Here is a 19,202-nt window from a genome sequence, read left to right as displayed (position 1 = left end):
AGATAGGACCTATACTTAAATTGAGAAGAGTCCTAAGTACTATTTTTGAAGTTATTTCAACCTATTTGTTACACACTGGCAGACTGCTTGTAATGCTAATGTTAATTGCGAGTACAATAGGATGCATTTAAGATACTTTAGGGTCTTCCTTTGCTGACAGAAAAAATTTTAGTATGATGTCTCGCATAAGACAACATGTAACAGATCACATGAGAAAACAAGCAGAAGGATTAAGAAGCTGGTTATATGAAATTTATATAATAGTTGACAGGGAATTTAGAGATAGTAGCAAACTGATGGAAGAACTTAACTTGAATGTCAGAAAGCCACATTTTTTGCAGAAACAAAGCCACATACTACTGAATTAGCACATGAGGGCTTCTCCAGTAATCATGAGTCACAATTAGTGACATCTGCACGATAGGTAGTAGAAATTGCAAATAGGCTAATAAAAAATATTTGAAGTATTTAAAATCACATGAAGCCTAATTCACAAGAGCCATACATAGGAGCAGTGCTTAAATTGCATCAGAGCCCGGCTCCGGTGCTTCTAAATTTTTAAGATAAATTACAATTTTAGCCGGAGCGCACCGGAGCCCTAAATAAGATGAGCTCTGGTACTTCTCTTTATAAAACTGAACCACAATTTAAAGGAGAAAATTTAGAATTCCTAATGTTTTAGTTTAACAACAAGCAGACTTTGCAATACTCTATTTCCCTAGAAATACGAACTCATGAGAACATGAGACGTTCAATTAAAGTCCCCTCACTCACATGCGAAAACTTTTCCCTTTAAGAAAAGCAATAAATTTGGGGGAGTTTGTTTAGGAATGCGTAAATTTCTCGCCATGCCATCGTATCTAGTTTATTGTTATCGATGCTTACAGGTAGTTATCCTTGCAGGAAGGAAAATTTGTGTTCTTAAATGTGCGTTAAGTCACAGCAAGTACAATAAGAGTGAAATACTGAGATAAACTGCTGAAGCATGTCCTATACATCGTCTTCCCACAGTATTTACTAATGGGGGGGGAAGCGTAACCAGCAACTTTACATTCATCCTTAGGAGTCAGATTCAGGACTCATTTTACCCCTTAAACACATCTGCTTGATGGCTATGATTATATCAGCAGAGAGCCGCGGTCAAAGAGAACGTTCTCTCTCACCAAGATTTCCCTCATTTTTTGTTATCCTCATTTTGTTATACCCTCATTCTGTTTTGCCTTGGAATTTTCTTCAGTTATAATTTAAGTATATTTAACTTTTTTGTGATGATAAAAGAACTCCCCCCCCTTTAAGATCAGAGCTTAAATTGAGCCGGAGCCCACCGGGTGTCAGCTCCGGTGCTTCTTAGTTTCTGTAATAAATCATAATTCTAGCCGGAACGCACCTGAGCCCTGAATAAGAAGACTGCGGCACTTCTTTTATGTAATTGAATAACAATTTCAGTAGAAATTTTATCTTGAAAATTTTATTTTAACAATAAAATTATATTAAAAACCACACATTAAATTTCAATTTATCTCTTTACATTTTATTTAATTATTTCAATAAATAATAATTAATTATCTAATAATTATCAATTAAATTATAATTAATTAATTATCTAATAATTATCAATTAAATTATAATTAATTAATTATATAATAATTATTGATTGAATAACAATTTATAAACATTAAATAAATAGCTATCAATTCATTTGATAATAATTAACTCTTTAATTTTAAAATTATTAATGAGTTTAATAGTCATTTTATTTATTTATTTTCTCTTGTTCCTCTTTGCTGACAGTCTTCCATAGGGCTCTGGCACTTCTAATCTTAGAAATTAAGCCCGACATAGGAGACTATGTTAGAATAATGTGTAGTATTTGCAATGACTTTAGACCATAAGATGATGAAATTAGTAGAATAATTGCAGGCAGAACATTAGATGATTTAGAAGCATAAGTAAATCATGAAATGGGGTTAAAAAATGACTTATCTGGCAAGAAATGACAGAAAATAGCTTGGCAGATTTTCCACATTTAACAGTTGAAGAACTGAGAGGATGAACCAAGTATATTTATCAATTAAAGTAAGCCCAGAGTTATACATTTTTACAAGCTGTTTATTGCCAAAGAATGCTCTGATATAATAAAAGTTTTAATTCAAAGCATGCATGCATTATCAAAAGTGTATATTTTAATGGATTCAATACAATCTAACTGCCATAGAGAGCTGATTCACCAATGAAAATTTGGAGTTTGCGTTGTGCGGTAATGTGCTCATTAGACCCGTATTATGGTTTCTTGCGTATAATATACATACTCAGCATCGCATTTTTAAATCACATTACCCATATTTCTTATTAGATGATGTTATTGGTTGGTCTGAACAAGAAAATGAATGACAAAGATGTAGTAATTATTAATTTTTTTTGTAATACTGAGTAGCATTAAAAAAGAAAGAAAGAGAAAAAAACCTAGATTTTTTTAATAATTTTTATCAACTAAAAATAAATAATACAGTACAAAGTCCGTAATCCAGACGTCCATTATCCGGAATGATCTATAATCCAGACCTCAAAGCCACAAACTTTATGCATGCACGTAAAGAATGCGCATACATTAAGCATGCGCACATTGAAAGAAATGTTTAATAAAGTACACAAATAAATATTAAGCTTCTTCTTTCTTTTTTTTTTTTTTTTTTTTTTTTTTTTTTTTTTTTTTTTTTGTAAAATTTGGTACCCTTTAGATCATAATTGCTCTTTATTTCATAAATTATGTCATCATATTTTTAATTGTATAGTTTCTGCATGCCATCTTACCGGATTTAAATTGATGATCTGTTATCCGGAAAAACTCCTAATCCAGAATCGCTGAAGTCCCAACGAGTCCGGATTACGAACTTTGCACTGTAGATGGATTATTTATATCTTATTTTCAATACATAATATTATTACAAATCAAATGACTCCTAGCTGATCAATATCATATCATGAGTATTTGAGCTATTTAAAGTCACATATTTAAAGTTGGCTTTGATCTAACTATAATGTTGGAAGGATTATAGGAATTAGAGATAATAGATTTTACAATTATGGACATTATTTCAGAAGATAGCAATTTGTTTTCAATACAATTTTAAAATTCAGAATGTATTTCAAACCAGATTTAAATCTCTAAAACGAATATTAGGCTGATTAAATTAGGCTGCCTAGTCACTTTAGGCATTATATTTTGGCACTTTCTGAAACAGTTTTATTAATAAGAAACATCCTAATTCATACTTTGTGTTTTGCACAATTCATTGTATAAAAACAATAAAAATAACACTGTTTTGCTATACTGCAAAAAAAAAAAAAAAAAAAAAAAAAAAAAAAAATTCTTAATATTATTTAGAACAATTTTGTAATTGTAATGTAAAATAATACAGTACAAAGTCTTTAATCTGGAATGATCTATAATTCGGACCTCAAAGCTACAAACTTTATGCGCATTATTAAATGCATAATGCGCTTACACATGCGCATAATACATTTACGCATGTGCATAATACGTTTATGCATGCACATAATACGTTTACACATGCGCGTTTAATGTATAACAGATGGTATAAGCTAGGCTAAAATTATCTAATTATCTATTTCAGTTAATGTTGCAGATTGCCTTGTTCCTTAATCTTCTAATTGGATCAGGCTTATTATTTTTTGCAGACTGTTAGAGCAATTTTATAAAAAGTAAGCTTGAACTTTTGATTATGTCAAAAAGAGTTTCTGATTCTGGAGCTGCCAAAGGATCTACAAAGCGAAAGCATGTTTCGATGTACCGCTTCCGATAGTGAAGAAAGTGACAGAGAGGTTATTGAAAACGAAAAAATTTCGATTGGCAAGTTAGTCGGTATGTTGCTACTTTGGTAGACGGTTGCACGGATTTTTGGCGATTTAGTTTGGTGCAATCGTCAGCCATCTTGAAAAACGCTCTTTTTACACATAGTAAAGCATTCGAAACTTTAAAAAAATAAATATCATTAAAAATAATGGATTAATTTTTGGTTGAAAACGTTTTTTTAAGATGGAAGGCAAATGTAAATAAATACATTTGGTTAATCTTTCGATTATGGTAACTTGGCGATTTTTTGGCAAAAATTTGGCGACCAAGTCTGCTACAGCAACTCTATTTTTTTTTCGCCGCCATTTTGTCTCAACAAGTAAAGACATGTTTCTTTTTTTTTTTTATTTACTCAACACTTTTTCCAACAATCTGCTAGCCGAAATACACTTATGCTAGAAATTTTATGGAACAAAACTGCTTAATCATGACAAATATTAACTGCAAAATTAGGAAAAAGTGCAGAATTGCAAACTCCTTGCCGCGTTTTTCAGTATCGCACATACACATCGACTTATTTTTACTTAAAAAAAATCCCAGAATTGCACAAAAATGGCATTGCGCACACTCTTGACTTTATCCATCTACACAGCTATTTTCTCATAAATTAAAAAAATTTGCATGAAAATGCAGGAAAATTTTGTGAATCTTTAAATTCGGTAAAAAGGACATATATGAAATAACCTGATCGGGAAAAAGTATATACCCTTTCCAAGGATGAACATTTGCACGTATAAAATAAATAAAATATCCAAAAACTTTTCCCTCTAAATTATCTATTATAAACCTCACCTGCCAATTTATAACGCAAACATTAAAAATGGTTACAAATACTTAAATTCTTTCCATGCACAGTTACTTCTACTCAAACATATTCCAAAATACTACAAACATATAACTCTCAAAATGACAATCATTAAATTAAAATATAATTAAATTAAAAAACACTACTTAAAATATAAATAAGCACATACATTAAATTAATAAAATTAGCTTACAATCCTAATTATTTTAAACTAAATCATTGCTAATAACAATTTTCCAATAATACCATATTAATTTATTTACTCCTTACATTTAGAACAATGCATAAAAATAATATCCTCAAATAATTAAAAATACTAACTTACCTAATCTTCTACAGAATCTTGAGTGCATGGCTGATAACAAAATGTCCATTTTCACCAGATTTCTTGCACCGCCATTCAAACTTATCTGTAATATCCTTCCTTTCACACAATCTCATTTCATTCTCACATGTTGGACATTCATACTTATCCGCAATTAAGCAATTCTTTTCAATTACACATAAATGCAATAAAAATTTTGAATTTACTTTATATAGGGCCATGGAATCCAAATATTAAACAACACTGTTTCACAGAACATAGAATGAAATTAATACTATAAAGTACCGCAGATATTTTTACAAATTTATCCCCTTTTCCGATTAAAGAACAGTGATTCGTCCATTAATGTCACATGACATATCTCATGATCTCTCATTTCCCTCACACAAAATAATGCGTAATCGGAACTGAGTACTTCTCACATTATTCCCAAAGTCCTAGGTAGTAACCTTTATCGCCTCCAAAATGTCGCCAAACTACCTGTTACCATATTCCAAAGATTAGCCATACATTTACTATGAGTATAAAATACTAAAGTAAAGTTAAATTATTACTTTCATGTAGCAAAGAAATAGAATAAAAACACCGCTATAAAAACATTGCACCAACGTATTAAAATATTACGTAAATTGAATATCGAATTAAAAACCATCATACCAATGTTTAAAAGAATTAAAATATTACTTAAATTCATATACTTTAAAATAAGTAAATAAGAATGCTTCATACACTAAAGCTAAAATGACAACAATTAATTTATTGCCGGTCAAAAAGGAGGAATGTCTAATAATTTTTTTAACTTTACAGCGGTTATTTCTTCCACCGTGATCACAATACCATATACGGCCACCCAACGATCTTCATCTGTAATCCGCATTTCTCGCACTTCATTGAAGAAGCAATTAGCGAGGTTTCCTCCAGAAATTTAAATTAAATTTCCTCTGACCCTTGCAGCAATTTATAAATAAATCTTTGATTAGGAAAGCAAGGTTGGTAAGGTCTCAAAAGATAATTTTTTTATTTTGATACCAATAACTCTTGGTACTTACAAATAACAACATAAACCTTTGTAAGAGATATATCCGTTTCCTACGAAATCTAAGGAATTCGAAGAGATGAATAATAAAATTTTAAAATGGAGAGGTAATGCACAAATATTCTGTAACCAATCAGGGAGCTGATTACATCACAACTAGAATTAAAATTATTTAAATAATCATGCATAATAAAATCATTTTTCCAAAAAAAATGCAAAATTAAATTGTATTTTAATATTTAACAGTCATAAATAATGTTTAAAACATTAGATTAAATTTATAGATATTAAAACCAATTACTTTTAAAGCAAGGTGACATCATTGATTACATCATCCACAACATAAAATTATATAAAATATCATAAACAATAAATTTTTATTTTAAATATAAATACAAAATTAAACTGATTTGTAATATTTAGAAGTCATAAATAATATTTAAAACACGGAATTTATGCATAGTAAAATGACCACAAAGTATCGGTTACCATAAATTACTTATCCACCAATGGGTTTACAATAAGTCGTATCACTCACCAAAAAAAAAAAAAATTGCCAAAATCCGTGCAACCGTCGACCAAAGTAGCACCAGAGAAAGTATTAGCACAAAAAACGAAGCAACTTACATTGAAAGAAATGTTTAATAAAGTAAAATAAATATTAAGCTTTTTTTTTGTAAATTTTGATACCCTTTAGATAATAATTGTTCTTTATTTCATAAATTAGGGTTTCATATTTTTAATTTTATAATTTCTGCATGCTATCTTACCAGATTTAAATTGATGATCTATAAAACAGAAAAACCCCTAATCCGGAATTGCCGAAGTCCCGATAAGTCCGGATTAAAGACTTTGTACTGTATTGTAATAGTAGAAATAAATACAAGATTACATAAAAGTTATGAAATAAAATTACTCACATTTACTGAATTCTTCATCGGAGTTTTCCTCATCTTCAATAACAGAGCTACTGAAACAAGAAAAACAAAACAAAAATGTAACTATAAAAGTAACAAAAATTTTTACTTTCTTTATTTCTTTAATAACGCAATATACAGTGAATCATATATGTTTTTGAAACATTCTGTTTCCATCTTCATGCTTAGCAGTAGTTTTTTCAGGCTCAGTTCTTCATTTAGCGTTCACTTCTCAAATATTTATTCAGCGAATTCAAAATATATTAAATATGACTCACCTACAAATATAACATTACAATGTGATAATTCTTTGTTTACTATGGATTTACAAATGCCAGACATATTTTTAGAATTTTCTCATCGATGAAGAATTTTCTTTGTGATTGACCATTGCATCCATTAAAATTTATTTGCATAGATCTTATGCTAAATATCGAAATACAAACTCCACATTTTTTTTCCTAATATATTTTCTTTATTTTAACACTTGCTTGCTACAAAATAAAGGTTTAATCCTAGTATACGGTACACGTGGGATTTGGTGACTTATGACTACATTATGATGAGCAGTAAATGCGATATTTACGAGTTGTAAACGGGTCCTTTTGGTGTTGACGGCAATTTTCAGAATCAGGACAAGGCCGTACTGTATACTAGGATTTTACTCAAATTAAACACTATGAAAATGTTTTTTGCAATAAAATAATTTATTCCAAATGTGTTCATCAGTAACTTACATAATTAAACACTCGAGAGTATTTTGAGATGTTTCAGAAGACTATATTTGTTATAATTTTATTATGTGTGTTTTAAATTTTAAAAAAATTGACAAGACTTATTGTCTGTATTTGGAAATTATTATGGTTTAGTATAATATATTAACAGCTAAAGTGAATATAGCAAGATGATTAACCAAACATTCTCTTCAAAATTTAATTATTCTTGATTTTAAAGATGATAAAAGTACTCAAAAAATATCACTGATACAAAGCCTTCAACTATCTTGGGTGCATTAAAATGATGGAAGCTTTTCAAAACGTACTGAATTATGGATGCTATTCTAAGGTAACATGTAGGAATGGGAGATTTATTGTATGAAAAATCAAACAAAACACCAAAAATCTACTCTTGTAAAATAAAACTTGTAGCACATTTAGATGAATGGGTTGGAATAAATTAATGTTAAACCATAAACTATTATATGCTTTAATCCTACTTAGGATTAAACCATAAACTACTTGTTCTTGTTCAAAAAGTCTGAATACTTATGCGAGTTCATTTTCATAAACTAACTAACTGAACTGAATAAACTACTTTTTGACCAAAAATTTTAATAGTATACGTGAAAGAAAAACAGTCATTTCGCTTATATTAGTAAATGAGATTTGAAAATAAAACTGAAAACACAAGTGTCCAAAGCACTGTATACACCTAATCTGAAATTACTACATAAAAATAATAGGAAAAGAACTTAATCTTAAATGAATAAATAGTGTCTAGCAACAAAAAATTAAGTTTCATGCTTTTAAAAAAACTGGAAATAATCATAAATAATAAATATACTCCATATCTGATTTCAAAATTCCCTCCTGCGTCATTCGAACTGATTGACGAATGCTGTCCCCTTAAAGGGTGTTTTCCTTTTGTTGCCAATTCTTAAATTCGATTTATATGTTAATTTTTCTCATAAATATATGGTAAAAAATAAGCCGTATTTAAAAATTATATTAAAAAAATTTATAAATCAGCATGTTAATTTTGTTGGGATATTATTTAAACAATTCAGTTTATGAGAGTTGTAAGGCGTGATTGAAGTAATGTGAAGTAATGTTGTCGCGGGAAAAGTAACCGTTGAAGTTTGTTTACAAACATGAGCTGAAAGCTAGGCTTTAAGTTATGATTTGATTGGTAATAGATGTAACTGTAATCATTATATTTTTATCATCTCAAGCATATCCAATCTCTGTTTTTTAATAAGAGTGTATTTAAATTATGAATAATTTTCACTATGGGAGAAAGGACATTCACGAAATATTTTTGCGTATAGTTATTATTTATGTGATATTTACCCAGAATATATTTAGAGATTCTTAAAATATAATGGTACACTGTCAAAATGCAAAAATTTGTATTCTCTGATATTGTTTGCTCGATGTGGAAACACACTGAGACATTATGATTTTGCAAATATAGTTGAACACTTTTTATTTTGTATTTTCTGTAAGAGTTTGACGGATAATCGAAGATTATTTATGTTTTATATATGGATATTTGAGCCTAAGCATAATAATAAGTTTTCTAATCAGTTTAAGCAATGTAATGCATGTAAATAGTAATTCCATGAACACAAGTCTCGATTAAACATCTTTTATATGTTCATTTAACAAAAAATAAACTAAATATGAATACATTGAACCAAAATCGCGAAATACAGTTTTGCAATATGGAAAGGGTCTGAAGCAAAAAGCATATGGAAATAGTAAAAATAGTATGAAGAAAACAAAAAATGTAACAAAATTACACTTATTTTTATTTCTTTTGTATAGTTTCATACTTAAATGCCTTTTCCCTGCAAGCTTTGAGATTGTATCTTCATATGCTTGCATTCCTGAATATAAGTTAACTTTATGATTTTGCATTTTATGTTATGAAATAAGATGAAGTTTCTTGAAAGAATGCTACTCGGTTTTCGTCGCTTCTTGATAAACTAAAAATTGGTACATATTTTGTAAAATCCTCAGATTCCATCTGTGTAGTAATGATGAAGTATGTTATGAATCTTTATGAGGGGAAGGTTGTTATGATCTTCAAGTGTCTATTTTAAAATAACAGATTAATTAGTGTTGATTATCATTTCAGAATAAATTTTGTGATTAATCATGGAGGTGAGATTTTTTTTGCCCTAAGTAGCTACTGTAACATAAAAGTAACCAAAATTTCCTTATATTTTTTTATATATTATTAGCTTTTAAAACGTAGTTTAATTTTTCTGGGGAAGATTTGAACTATTTTTTCTCCTGTTTGGTGAAGGCCATTCTATTTTTCTTATCTTATATTTCTAGTTTCATTGTCTTGAATGAATATTTTTTTTCCCAAAGTTTTATTTCAGTGTCTGTTCTAATATTGCTATTGTCAATGAAGAAAGTGACTGAGACGTTGGTGAAAAAATTTCAGTTGACAATTTTGGGAATTTTCAACACAGCAATTACAGGAATTAACAGTGGAACTTTGTAGCTGAGCAAATTTTATCTTTCAGTAGAATTTAAGAGAAAGTATTGGCATAAAAAATGAAGCAACTTATGTAAATTACATTGAAAGCAACGTTCATTAAAACAAACAGTACTTATGTATTAATGCCTTAGTAGAAGTTGCCAAATTTTCTGAATGAGCCAAGCTCTGGCAACCATGCTCGTAACAGTCTTTTAGTCAAGCAGGGCCACCAAGTATGCATTCTTTTTTCTTGTATTCCAAATTCCAGCAGTTTTTATGAAAAAATAGTAATATTTTTTTGCCTTAGTTTTAAATTATAAGCTTGTGGAATTTGCCAGTAATGAAGAAACTGCAGTAAAATTTCTGGAGGAATACAGAATTTTGCTGAAAATTTTCTAAAAGAAGTGATGAGGTGTTGTATTTCCTAGATAATTCCTGTTGCCAAGAGTTGCACAAAATCTAGTCTGCACAATTTTGTGATTTTTTTTAAGCAAAAATAGATTGTTGTGTACTTCAGAAAAATAATAGCACAAAAAAATTACAGAAAGATTTGAAAAAGGATGTGTTTTATTTTATTAATGTATCACACGATCCTTCTTTAATAATTCAAATTTTTATTTTAAATTGATAAAGCATGTTTTGTTTGATATGCTGATAATGTTTACTGCTTTATGATAAATCCCTTGGTAACATTATATTTAATGGTGCCTTTTGTTAAAAATTGGCCTTGCTGGACAGTCGCAAAAAATCATGTCTACACAAACCCAAAATAAAAAGTCAAAGAATTGCACAAACTCGGTGTCCATGTACACATCGATCTATTTTCACTTAAAAATTGAAAGAGCACCCAATTCTACACTGCAGCCAAACAAAAAATATATAATCTCAATAAACTGCATTTTAAAATAAACAGTGAAATAACATAAAAAAGGAAATGCGTCTATGCATTACATAAAGGAAATATCCACTTACCCTATTTAGAAATTTCTGTGTCTTCAGTGGCACACAAAATTCCTTAATAGCATCTAAACACTTTCCTTAAACTATGTTCCCTTTCTAATAGAATGCTTTATGTGATGAGCATTTCAACCTTTCTTGCGACAAACCCACTCAAATCCATCTGAACGATCTTTACGTTCGACCATATGCATTTCCTCTGTACAAACACACTTATAATTCCATTGAATTACCTCCAATAAAGTTTCTTTTCTTCTATCCTCAACCACTTCAAAAGAAAAAAAACCTTTCCACTCTCTCATTCTATACCACCAAACATCCAGTTTACCACCGGCTGCCATTTTATGATGCAAAGCCTACAATATGCAATGTACTTCGTAACTGATATCCAATGCAGAAAGAAGACCTTACAAATATTTTTCCATCTGGCCAAATTCACCACAATCATGCAACCAATGACGTCATAATAAGGTTTCCATAACATTCAACAAGTACTATAAATGGAACAACAATTTAATGGTAATCCAAGGGGCACCCTAAAATATAGGCTAACCATTGCGTTTAGTTTCGGAATCTTTCTGAAAAAAGGAACAAAAACCACCAACTTGCACCCATATAAGTAATTTTTACAAGGTGGTTGCTTTCATAAATAAGTATCAAACAAATATTATTATATATATATATATATATATATATGTACTGTCAAAAGTCGTTAGTCCGGACTCGTCGGAACTTCGGCGATTCCAGATTATAGATCATCAGTTTAAATCTCGTAGGATGGCATGCAGAAATTATAAAATTAAAAATATGAAACCGTAATTTTTTAAATAAAGAACAATTATGATCTAAAGGGTATCAAAATTTATAAAAAAAAAAAAAAAAAAAAAAAAAAGAAGCTTAATATTTATTTGTTTTATGTGATAATATTTTCTCTTTAATTCCATAAAGACATAATTTCTTGTTCAGTTACAAAATTCCGCTGTTCAAGTCCTATAATTGCTGTGACCAGAATACCGACTAATTTGTCAATCGAAATTTTTTCATTATCAATAACCTCCGTGTCACTTTCTTCACTATCAGAAGCGAATTATAATGACGAGGAATTTGATTTAAATCATATCAAAGAGAGTACATCGAGATGAAATACTACATTTAGTAAGGAATTATAAGCCAAATAAAATAAAAACGTCTGCCCTGAAGATAAGGATAGTGCTGACAGATCAACTTCCAATTCATTGCGCACTGCGGTGTTCCCCCCCCCCCCTCAGCTGCTGAGCAGTGTGAGATTGATAAACAGATTTCGGAATGGTTAGAGAAACAAAGGATATGCCTTTACCCATTTTTTGCAGCAATTCCACTTATTGTTTGATGGACATCGAAACATGCTTTCGCTTTGCAGATCCTTTGGCAGCTCCAGAAACGGAAATTCTTTTTGACATAATCAAAAGTTCAAGCTTACTTTTTATAAAATTGCTCTAACAGTCTGCAAAAAATAATAAGCCGGATCCAATAAGAAGATTAAGGAACAACGCAATCTGCAACATTAACTGAAATAGATAATTGAATCATTTTAACCTATACCCTCCGTTATACATTAAATGCGCATGCGTAACCTTATTATGCGCATGCACACATGCATATGTGCAGCTGTAAAGGTCTTACCTGCATGCGCAAATGCCTATGTGCATGCATCAAAGCAACACATGAGCAGAAAGTTTGTAGCTTTTAAGTCCGGATTATAGATCATTCCAGATTATGGGTGTCCGAATTAACGACGTTTGACTGCATATATATAAATTTTGAGTCTCTTAAGGTCATAAAGGTTTCATTATTTCATAAACCACTATTTCATATTTTTAATTTTATGATTTCTACATGTCACCTTACTTGATTTAAACAGATGATCTTAAATCGAGAAACATTCAAAATTGCTGAAGTCCCAATGAGTCTAAATCTTGGATTTTGTGTCATATATCCTGAGTCACATATTTAAAGTAATGTACTTTAACCATTATCTCAGGAGAATTTTAAATTATTTTGCAAGTGGATTTTTTTGTATTGATATTTGAAAAAGATAAAGGCAGAAAAATGTTTTCTTTCAGATCTCAGTATTTTGTCAGATTATTTATTATTTTATTCAATTATCAATGTATATTTATGGTACTTACCGTTTATCTGAATCAAGAACTATTATAGACAACAAAATTAATAATAACCTGCCAATAAATGTTTGTCTACCTGCTATAACCATAGCCTTACCTTATTATACATACCACAAGATAAATAATTTATTTCTGCCTTTTCAGCAGTACAGTAGATAAGATATCAAAAGAGGTTGAGTTTGACCTCCAGTATAACAAGCAAATACATCCTTGCATGATTTAACTGTCTTTTTTTTAGTATATTCTGAAGCCATATTACAGATGATAGCTAGGTGGTATATACTGGAGGAAGAGGAGAGACCAGTCATTATGTTACATTAGTTACTTCTTTTGCCACAGTTGCTGTATAATAAGTAATTAATGTGGAAATCACTGCCAAAGTTATTTTGGTATCTACAATAACTTTCAATATGAGGTAACCCACTACTAGTACCATTACCTGGTACAAAATCAAAGTTCCACAAATTTAAAATAAATATAATGTGTATGTTTAGAAGTTTCATTAAGAATTGTATATTATTATGCTAAATTGTTTTGCAGTATAAATATTGATTGTAATATCTCCATATATGTATATTTCAGATTAAAATACTATTATCTTGAAAGATGATTGACCCTTGGATAACTGATGAGCCTTATTGCTGTGATATAAGTATTCCTGAATGTAACATTAACAATGAGTATGTGACTTTGTTTTATTTTCTTCAAATTTGGATTTGTCAATTAATTGACACTTTCTTTGTTTTATTTTCTTCGAATTTGGATTTATCAATTAATTGACACTTTCTGATTATCTGCACCCCTCCCCCCCCCCGGAATGGCTGCAAAAATGTTTTGTTTAGGAAACCTGCCATGTCACCAAAAAATATGTAACAACTATGTTGTTGCCTAAAAGTATTTATGTGGCAATGCAAATATGTGCATAGCATCCTCCCAAACAGTTTTAGACTTCATGGATAATCAGAAAGTACCTTAATTTTGATAGATGTATATTAAACTTTTGTTGGCCTACAATAAAAAATTATTTATATTATGCCAAAAATCATGTAATAATTAAGATACAATAACACGCCAAACAAATATTAATTTAGAAGACAAACAACAAAAACCAGCATTATCTTTTCAAATTTCACAGGACTAGTTTTGATGGTTTTACCAAACCATCATCCTCAGCTGCAAAAGTGCAAATGAATGAGATAAGATATAATATAATGATCAGAAAGCCTGGACATGAGATAAGCTACTGTCGCCATCTGTTGATGAAACGAGAACTAAAACATAATTTCTTTAAAGGCTGAAGGCAAACATGGATTGGAATTAGGGTCGTTAACTAGAACAGAAAGATTTTTTTGAATGTGAAATGCCTCTAGAAAATCCAGCTCCCCAATGGAAGATTTTTTTAAATAATTTTGGCAACAGAAATATTGAAAGTGTGATTTTCAGACCAATAATGTTGGGCAACAGAAGACTTCTGTGTTTCCTTTTTTCTAACATATGCCTCATGTTCCTTAGTGCAAAATTTTAAAGTTCTCTTAGTTTGCCCATTGTAAATTAAACCACACTCGCAAAGAATCTTTTAAATACCCTAGGAATTCATATCCAAACTGGGGTCCTTGAGTATGGATATCGGAATTTTATTGATGGGAGAATAAATGACCCGAAAGTTAAATTTCTGCAAAATACGTGCAATATTATGGGTAATTGATGGAAAGAAGGGAATAACAGCAGAATTTTTATAATCTCCTAAAATAAAAGTGTGCCTTTTGGTGTGTTGAGATGAGAATTTTTTAACTTCTTGATTAATAATGTTGGGTGAAAAGCCCATGTCAACAGCTATTGCTTTTAAATATAATTCTTTATCGGGGATAGTCTGGAAGAGTAAACTTGAAGAGAATGGAAAACATAGGAATAAAATGAAGCTAACTTTTGTTTAGTCGGATGTCATGATTTGAAGTGTGGTGGAAAGCAAATCGATCAAGGTTTACGGTAAACTGTAGTACTGAAGTGAGACCAGAATGTCGAGAAATGGGAGAGAATTGCAAGTCTCAAGTTCAAAAATGAACTGAGTAGCAGGATCAATGGAATTCATTGTTGAAAGAACTTTATTTAAATCATCTTTATTATCTTCAAACAGGGTAAAAGTATCGTCTACATAGCGGAACAATACCAGGATGTTTAAAGTTTCTAACAATTTTGATTCAAAATGATGCATGTAGATATCAGCTAGGATGGGACTGAGTGGGGTACTTCCCATGGCTAATCCCTCAGGAGTGAGAGAAATTAGCTCATCAATAAGTCTGGTTTCTAGACATCTAAATGCACCCTCCACTGAAACATTGGTGAAAAATGATTTTACATCACAAGGAACCACAAGTAAATTTCTAGGAGAAATGTTTTTAACCTTTTTTACAAAAACTCTATTGAATTTTTTATGGTATAAAAGTTATTGTATAATAGAGTTTAAACTCTAGAAACTAAATATTTAGCTAACGGATACAAGGCAGTACCTAAATTTGATACAATAGGGCAGAAAGGAATACCACTTTTATGAATTTTGGGAAGTGCATATAATCTGGCACAACTCACAACAGACGGGATAAGCGAATGTTTTAAGTTGCTTGAAAGAATTTCTGAAGATTTGATCGCAGTTTTTATTTTTGACAGGTCCGAAGGTGAAGGATCTTTGGAGATTGGATTATATGGTCCTTCGTTTAAGAGTTTAGTGACACCATCGATGTAAGGGTTCTTATTCAGGACGACTACCTGGCCACCTTTGTTGGCCTTTGAAATGATAATATCCGGGTTAGAATGAATTTCGCACTTAAAAATTACAGAAAAGTACTTACTGAAACTCATGCAATCACAAAATGGCAATTTTTAAGTTTTATTTGTGTTTACATATTTGAAAATCGTGCTTTGCTTATCTGATTTCATGCATTTTAGTTGCAAATATTTTGTTTTCTATTCATTTCAGTGTGAAATTTTTCTGCTGTTTTTTTATTGGTTGGTTAATTTAGTTTGATTTTCTGTATTGTTTATCATGCCTTCATCCATTAATGGTTTCACTAAATTACGTCTGAAACGACAAAAATTCCTGAATCGCTTGACTTTTTACTTAAGTGTAAATGTAAAAAATTGATCCCCAATATCATTCAAATCAAATCTAATCAAAAAGCTTCCAGTCGCGTTTCAAGAATTCTGTTAAACTGTAAGATAGCCTTACTTCAGTTCATCATAAGGGATACACATCAAGGGTTGTCCAAAATTGAACATGAGCTCTATAATCTTCATTTGGAACTCGCTAATTCATATCCAAAATTCATTGCCCTTGAACAAAAGTCTTGGTCTAGAATGGAAAATGCAGTTAACCATCATAAAAACACCCTTGCTGTTAAATTCAAAAAACTTCTTTTACAGTCTTAAAGTTCAAGTAGTTCAAAAAATCTTCCCATTATAAACATTAAGCCAACAGTTAATATTTCTAATGTTAGTTTATCAGAAGAACAAGAGAGAATTCTAAAATATAATTTTAACTTCTCATAAACCTCTAAAACTACGATTCCAAAGATATTGACTCCTATCGAAAAACTTTCAAGTTTCAGATTCACAAAAAGAAATTATTAGGCACCTTATCGCTCATAATGTGAAATTCAATAATAAACCTCTGAAACCAAATCTAACCGCAAGAAAAAGAGCTACAACGTATGAAATTCATTCTAACCTGGATATTATCATTCCAAAGGCCGTCAAAGTTGGCCAGATAGTTGTCATGGATAAGACCACTTACATCGATGATCTCACTAAACTCTTAACCGAAGGACCATATAATCCGATCCCTAAAGATCCTTCACCTTTCCATTATGAGCAAATTTCACATTATGAGTGATAAGGTGCCTAATCATTTCTTTGTGTGAATCTGAAACTTTACTGAACTTGAAAGCTTTTTCGATAGGAGCCAAAATGTTTGGAATAGTGGGTTTAGAGGTTTGTGAGAAGTTAAAATTATATTTTAGAATTCTCTCTTGTTCTTCTGATAAACTAACATTAGAAATATTAACTGTTGGCTTAATGTTTATTATGGGAAGACTTTTTGAATTACTTGAACAAGACTGTAAAAGAAGTTTTTTGAATTTAACTGCAAGGGTGTTTTTATGACGGTTAACTGCATTTTCCATTCTAGACCAAGACTTTTATTGATGGGAGAATGTTCAAGGGCAATGAATTTTGGATATGAATTAGTGAGTTTCAGATGAAGCTTATAGAGCTCATGTTCAATTTTGGACAACCGTTGATGTGTATCCCTTATGATGGACCGAAGTAAGGCTAGCTTACAGTTTAACAGAATTCTTCAAACGCGACTGGAAGGTTTTTGATTAGATTTGATTTGAATGATATTGGAGATCAATTTTTTACATTTAAACTTAAGTAAAAAGTCAAGATGATTCAGGATTTTTTGTCGTTTCAGACATAATTTAGTGAAACGATTAATGGATGAAGGCTTGATAAACAATACAGAAAATCAAACTAAATTAACTAACCAATAATAAAACAGCAGAAAAATTTCACACTGAAATGAATAGAAAACAAAATATTTGCAACTAAAATGCATGAAATCAGATAAGCAAAGCACAATATTCAAATATGTAAAACACAAATAGAACTTAAAAATTGTCATTTTGTGATTGCATGAGTTTCAGTAAGTACTTTTTTGCAATTTTTAAGTGCAAAATTCATTCTGACCCAGATATTATCATTTCAAAGGCCGACAAAGGTGGCCAGGTAGTCGTCATGGATGAGAACCCTTACATCGATGGTGTCACTAAACTCTTAAACGAAGGACCATATAATCCAATCCCTAAAGATCCTTCACCTTCGGACCTGTCAAAAATAAAAACTGTGATCAAATCTTCACAAATTCTTTCAAGCAGCTTAAAACATTCGCTTATCCCGTCTGTTGTGAGTTGTGCCAGAATATATGGTCTTCCCAAAATTCATAAAAGTGGTATTCCTTTCTGCCCTATTCTGTCAAATTTAGGTAATGCCTTGTATCCGTTAGCTAAATATTTAGTTTCTAGAGTTTCATCTCTACTGTACAATAACATTTACACCATAAAATATTCAATAGAGTTTGTAAAAAAGGTTAAAAACATTTCTTCTAGAAATTTACTCGTGTTTTTTTTTTTTTTTTTTTTTTTTTTTTTGATATAAAAATCATTATTCACCAATGTTCCAGTAGAGGATGCATTAAGATGTCTAGAAACCAGACTTCGCGAATTTCATTTCTCTTGCATCGAAATTGATGAGGTAATTTCTCTTACTCAACTCTGTTTGAAACAAACGCATTTTGTTTTCCAAAATGAATATTACAAGCAAACTGAGGGATTAGCCCCCTCAGTCCCATCCTGGCTGATATCTACATGTATTATTTTGAATCAATATTGTTTGAAACTTTAAAGTTCCTGGTATAGTTCCACTACGTAGATGATACTTTTACCCTGTTTGTAGGTAATAAGGATGATTTAAATAAAGTTCTTTCAACAAAGTTCTTCCGTTTCTCGACATTCTGGTCGCACGTAACACATCCAACTTCAGTGCTACAGTTTACTGTAAACCTTCTTCGGTTTGCCTTCCACCACACTTCAAATCATGTTATTCCACTAAACAAAAGTTAGCATAAACAAAAGTTATGTATATTAAAAATTTTGATAGTATTTCAAAATTTTTTATTTTAAATCAAAATTTCCATTACATTACTGAAAATCAATCATAGACAGGAAATAAGTAATCTAGAACCAAATATATAGGCATATACTATATGTATTTGGTTCATCAAAAAATAACATTCTAATTATTCAGATACACTAAGGACCTAATTAATTTAGATATTTGTAGTTCTACTGTACTTTCATTTACAAA

At 30.4% G+C, this 19,202-nt stretch overlaps 2 protein-coding genes across 6 annotated transcripts in view; one reads left to right on the top strand and one right to left on the bottom strand.

The window, feature by feature from the left end:
• The window catches only part of LOC118180484 (germ cell nuclear acidic protein-like), a 108,050-nt gene extending 99,437 nt beyond the window's left edge, over positions 1 to 8,613 (bottom strand). The window contains exons 1-2 of one of the 2 annotated variants that reach the window (XM_085815722.1): positions 8,521 to 8,613; positions 6,961 to 7,010 (exon numbers count right to left, since the gene is read on the bottom strand). In XM_085815722.1, coding sequence (XP_085671848.1) covers positions 6,961 to 7,010; positions 8,521 to 8,555 — 85 coding nt within the window. In that variant the 5' untranslated portion in view covers positions 8,556 to 8,613. The remainder of the gene's footprint in view (positions 1 to 6,960; positions 7,011 to 8,520) is intronic. The other variant, XM_085815723.1, reaches the window with a different exon arrangement.
• A 119-nt stretch (positions 8,614 to 8,732) lies between these two features.
• The window catches only part of LOC118180445 (uncharacterized), a 131,010-nt gene continuing 120,540 nt past the window's right edge, over positions 8,733 to 19,202 (top strand). For 3 of the 4 annotated variants that reach the window (XR_004756665.2, XM_035349544.2, XM_085815721.1), the window contains exons 1-2: positions 8,733 to 8,865; positions 13,869 to 13,966. Coding sequence is in view for 3 of the 4 variants with exons in the window: in XM_035349544.2 (XP_035205435.1) it covers positions 13,893 to 13,966 (74 nt within the window). In the remaining variant the exon portion in view is untranslated. Of the gene's footprint in view, positions 8,866 to 8,899; positions 9,061 to 13,868; positions 13,967 to 19,202 lie in introns of those variants that run through there. The other variant, XM_035349548.2, reaches the window with a different exon arrangement.

This window comes from Stegodyphus dumicola, chromosome 4 (assembly GCF_044657685.1).
Source record: "Stegodyphus dumicola isolate Sdum_Otavi_A_Nest chromosome 4, ASM4465768v1".
Lineage (NCBI taxonomy): Eukaryota > Metazoa > Arthropoda > Arachnida > Araneae > Eresidae > Stegodyphus > Stegodyphus dumicola.
Note: the sequence above shows the minus strand (reverse complement) of the source record. Positions and strands in the feature narration are given on the sequence as shown.